At 49.7% G+C, this 4,830-nt stretch overlaps 1 protein-coding gene across 1 annotated transcript; it reads right to left on the bottom strand.

Moving 5' to 3' along the window:
• Positions 1 to 3,000: 3,000 nt before the first annotated feature.
• On the bottom strand, positions 3,001 to 4,491 carry LOC123058328 (uncharacterized). The gene is made up of 2 exons (XM_044481081.1): positions 3,791 to 4,491; positions 3,001 to 3,707 (listed from the first exon to the last, which is right to left on the bottom strand). The coding sequence occupies exons 1-2, from the start codon at positions 4,109 to 4,111 to the stop codon at positions 3,609 to 3,611; spliced, it is 420 nt and encodes a 139-aa protein (XP_044337016.1). The 5' UTR covers positions 4,112 to 4,491; the 3' UTR covers positions 3,001 to 3,608.
• Between the last annotated feature and the right edge of the window lie 339 nt (positions 4,492 to 4,830).

The raw sequence follows: 4,830 nt of genomic DNA, 5'->3' as shown, positions 1-4,830 counted from the left end.
TCATCTTATTTACTACCGTCGTTCTAAGTAAACAAGATGCATAAAACATAATAAACATCACATGCAATTATATAAAGTAGTGACATGATATGGCCAATATCATATAGCTCCTTTGATCTTCATCTTCGGGGCTCCATGATCATCTTGTCACCGGCATGACACCATGATCTCCATCATCATGATCTCCATCATCGTGTCTTTATGAAGTTGTCACGCCAACGACTACTTCTACTTCTATGACTAACGCGTTTAGTAATAAAGTAAAGTAGTTTACATGGCGTTCTTTAATGACACGCAGGTCATACAAAAAATAAAGACAACTCCTATGGCTCCTGCCGGTTGTCATACTCATCGACATGCAAGTCGTGATTCCTATTACAATAGCATGAACATCTCATACATGACATATAGATCATTCATCATTCATCACAACTTTGGCCATATCATATCACAAAGCACTTGCTGCAAAAACAAGTTAGACGTCCTCTAATTGTTGTTTGCAAGTTTTACGTGGCTGAAGTAGGGTTCTAGCAAGAACGTTTTCTTACCTACGTGAAACCACAACGTGATTTGTCAACTTCTATTTACCCTTCATAAGGACCCTTTTCATCGAATCCGCTTCAACTAAAGTGGGAGAGACAGACACCCGCCAGCCACCTTATGCAACTTGTGCATGTTAGTCGGTGGAACCGGTCTCACGTAAGCGTACGTGTAAGGTTGGTCCGGGCCGCTTCATCCCACAATACCGCTGAAGCAAGATAAGACTAGTAGCGGCAAGAAAGTTGACAAATCTACGCCCACAACCAATTGTGTTCTACTCGTGCAAGAAGAACTACGCATAGACCTAGCTCATGATGCCACTGATGGGGAACGTTGCAGAAAATAAAAAATTTCCTACTCGTTTCACCAAGATCATCTAGGAGTTCATCTAGCAACGAGTGAATAGATGCATCTACATACCTTGTAGATCACGAGCGGAAGCGTTCAAAGAACGGGGATGATGTAGTCGAACACGACGTGATCCAAATCACCGGAGATCCTAGCACCGAACGGACGGCACCTCCGCGTTCAACACACGTACGGAAACAGCCACGTCTCCTCCTTCTTGATCCAGCAAGGGAGGGAGGAGAGGTTGAGGGAGATGGCACCAGCAGCAGCACGACGGCGTGGTGTTGATGGAGCTGCAGTACTCCGGCAGAGCTTCGCTAAGCAATAAGGAGGTGGAGGAGGTGTTGGGGAGGGAGAAGGAGGCAACCAAAGGCCAAGGACTCAAGGTATGAAGTCCCTCCTCTCCCCCACTATATATAGGGGTGCCAAGGGGGGGTGGCCGGCCCTAGGAGATCCAATCTCCTAGGGGGTGCGGCGGCCAAGGGGGGTTTCCCTCCCCCCCAAGGCACCTAGGAGGTGCCTTACCCTCCTAGGACTCTTTCCCCCTTAAACCCTAGGCGCATGGGCCTATGTGGGGCTGGTGCCCTTGGCCCAAGCAGGCCAAGGCGCACCCCCTACAGCCCATGTGGCCCCCGGGGATGGGTGGCCCCACCCGATGGGCCCCCGGGACCCCTCCGGTGGTCCCGTTACAATACCGATAACCCCGAAACTTGTCCCGATGCCCGAAACAGGACTTCCCATATATAAATCTTTACCTCCGGACCATTCCGGAACTCCTCGTGACGTCCGGGATCTCATCCGGGACTCCGAACAACATTCGGGTTACTGCATATACATATCCCTACAACCCTAGCGTAACTGAACCTTAAGTGTGTAGACCCTACGGGTTCGGGAGACATGTAGACATGACCGAGATCGCTCTCCGGTCAATAACCAACAGCGGGATCTGGATACCCATGTTGGCTCCCACATGCTCCACGATGATCTCATCGGATGAACCACGATGTCGAAGATTTAATCAACCCCGTATGCAATTCCCTTTGTCAATCGATATGTTACTTGCCCGAGATTCGATCGTCGGTATCCCAATACCTCGTTCAATCTTGTTACCGGCAAGTCACTTTACTCGTACCGTAATGCATGATCCCGTGACCAAACACTTGGTCACTTTGAGCTCATTATGATGATGCATTACTGAGTGGGCCCAGTGATATCTCTCCGTCATACGGAGTGACAAATCCCAGTCTCGATCCATATAAAACAATAGATACTTTCGGAGATACCTGTAGTGCACCTTTATAGTCACCCAGTTACGTTGTGACGTTTGATACACCCAAAGCACTCCTACGGCATCCAGGAGTTATACGATCTCATGGTCGAAGGAAGAGATACTTTGACATTGCAAAAACTCTAGCAAACGAACTATACAATCTTGTGCTATGTTTAGGATTGGGTCTTGTCCATCACATCATTATCCTAATGATGTGATCCCGTTATCAATGACATCCAATGTCCATAGCCAGGAAACCATGACTATCTATTGATCAACGAGCTAGTCAACTAGAGGCTTACTAGGGACATGTTGGTGTCTGTTATTCACACATGTATTACGATTTCCGGATAACACAATTATAGCATGAATAAAGACAATTATCATGAACAAAGAAATATAATAATAATGCTTTTATTATTGCCTCTAGGGCATATTTCCAACACAAACCACATAGTAAAACATCCACCACATAAACATGGCATGATGCACAACCAAGTATGATGCATGTCCGGTTTAATGATTCATGGCATGGCAAAGTGCACAAGCAAAACTACAAGTTAAGTGCAGCTCAATATGCAACGAGTTGCATATTGACGAAACACCACATCAAGTTATTTAGTTCGATCTTGTTTATGTACTCAACAATATTAAATGTTGATTAACATGGCAAGAGGTGAAGCAAATGAAAACTACCTATCTAGGCAAGTTTAAATGAGGCCGGAACAACAAGCAACAAGTCCGGAAACTCCTCATGTGCAAATTTTAAGGTTTGGTACTGTTCTGCCCTAAACCATATTTTAGAGTTTTTAAACATGCAAAGTGATGCCACCATGTTAAACTAGACATTTTTCTACCCCATTTATACATATAAAGATTATTAAATTTGGAGGTACGGTTAAATAGTTATGAATTAAATCATTTTAGCATGGCATATGGGCAAAAATTACACAAACAGCATTTTAAACATTTTAAACATGGATGAAAATGACATATTATGAAACTACACAAAATTCTAAGCAACTTTCATGTTAAGTTTGTTTAAATCCGATGCACGGTTATTTAGGTGTGAGCATTTTTAAAATGATGGCATATTCTGTAATTATGCATGTGAAGGAAATTTAGTAAATTTGCAGAACTAAAAAAAACATCTATGGGCCGAATCTGGTGCAAGTTGGGCCAACTGAAAAAAAAACAAAAGGGGCGCTGCTGGGGGGTGTCTCACCATGGGCCAAGGCCCAGTCAGTGGAACAGGCCGGCGGATCTGGCGGCCCACGGCGATGGCAAAGTACAGGAGGGCGCTGGGCCTTGCAGCCACGACATGGTCGTGGCCCAGTCAACCTCGCGGTCAACCGGTGCATCCGGATCGATCAGGCGCCCGTCGTCTTGCTCGTGCAAGAGCGAAACAAGGAGGTGGCGCGGGCCTAGGTGCGATGCAGGGAGATGGAGGTCATCGGCGGCACTTGGCTTCGGGGACGGCTGGATCCAAGCAAGAGGCATCGAGGGCAGGTGGTTCTGGCCGGAGGCAAGGCCGTGACGGGGCGACCTCCTGCGGCAGAAGGCGGCAGTAGCGGCTGTGTCAAAACAGGCTCGCGAGGAGCAAAGGTCCGGCGCGAGCGGCAAGGTGGCTACCTGCAGCGGCGCAGTCCAATGGCAATAGGGACGGCAGGAGGCGGAGAGGCGAGGAACGGAGAAGATGGACGGATCCGAGGCTAAGGCAGCGAAATCCGGCGACGCGGGTGGTGGCTCCCTGGGCATAAGAGAGAAATTAGAGGGAGAGACAGACGCGAGGGAATGAGAGGAGGAGAAGGATGGGCAGAGGCACGGCGACCTGCGATGCTCCAGCGTCGCGCTCACCAGCACGACAGAGGAGGCCAGGACGGCGAGGTCGTTGGGACCCTGGACGGTGTCGGCTTGAGGAGCTCGGATGGCAGCATCCATAACGGCGAACATAGGAGGCTTGGACGAGCGGGGCGACGACGGAGCGCAAGGAAGCAGGGCCTCAAGAGGGACGCTCGGGGTAGCGGAGGAGGAGAGACGATGTTGCTGCTGGTTCGGTCACCGGTGGCGGCAGCTTGTCGAGGTCGCCGTCGCGAGGTAGTCGAGGAGGCGGGCGTTGAAGCTGGCACGGCGGGGCTGCGAGGACGGGCGCGCTCGGGCAGAGGGGGAAAAGGAAGGAGCTCCAGCGAGGTCCGCCGGGGTGGCTTGGTGGTGTTGGGATCGATGGAGGTGAATCGGGAGGGGAGGTGGAGGCTGCCATTTGGGTGGATGGGGAAAAACCTAAGTGGATTTGGCCAGTATCCCGAGAGGATTTGGAATGGCGGCGGCGAGGAGGAGGATGGGACAGGTCCCCTAAAATTTAGGGTTGCTTTCTATATATATGCTGTTGGATTAGGTTAGGGGGTATTCAGTCCGTCCGATCGTAATCGGGCGGTCGAGAATAAATTGGTTAGGGAGTCCAAATAAAAAAACGGAGATGTTTTGTAGATGTTTGGGGATGAACCGAATCCAACGGTGACGATTGCCCGGGTCGGGTTCGGGACAGCTTCGGACACACGCGAGGGGTCGAAGCACTGTGCAGATAGGGGTTAGACGAACGAGGTTAAGTGTGTGGTCGGCCTGAGAAGAGAGGGGAGGAATGCAACCCGGCATCCGTTTCCGGAGACCGAAAA

The sequence above is a fragment of the Triticum aestivum genome, chromosome 3A (genome assembly GCF_018294505.1).
Source record: "Triticum aestivum cultivar Chinese Spring chromosome 3A, IWGSC CS RefSeq v2.1, whole genome shotgun sequence".
In the NCBI taxonomy this organism is placed as follows: Eukaryota; Viridiplantae; Streptophyta; class Magnoliopsida; order Poales; family Poaceae; genus Triticum; species Triticum aestivum.
This window is presented reverse-complemented; position numbering and strand designations above follow the sequence as displayed.

Excerpts from the sequence above, each read along its gene's own strand:
- LOC123058328 (XM_044481081.1), bottom strand. The coding sequence starts at position 4,111 with ATGTTCGCCGTTATGGATGCTGCCATCCGAGCTCCTCAAGCCGACACC. Across the intron at positions 3,708-3,790 it reads ATTGGACTGCGCCGCTGCAG|GAGGTCGCCCCGTCACGGCC; the intron begins GTAGCCACCTTG and ends CTTCTGCCGCAG.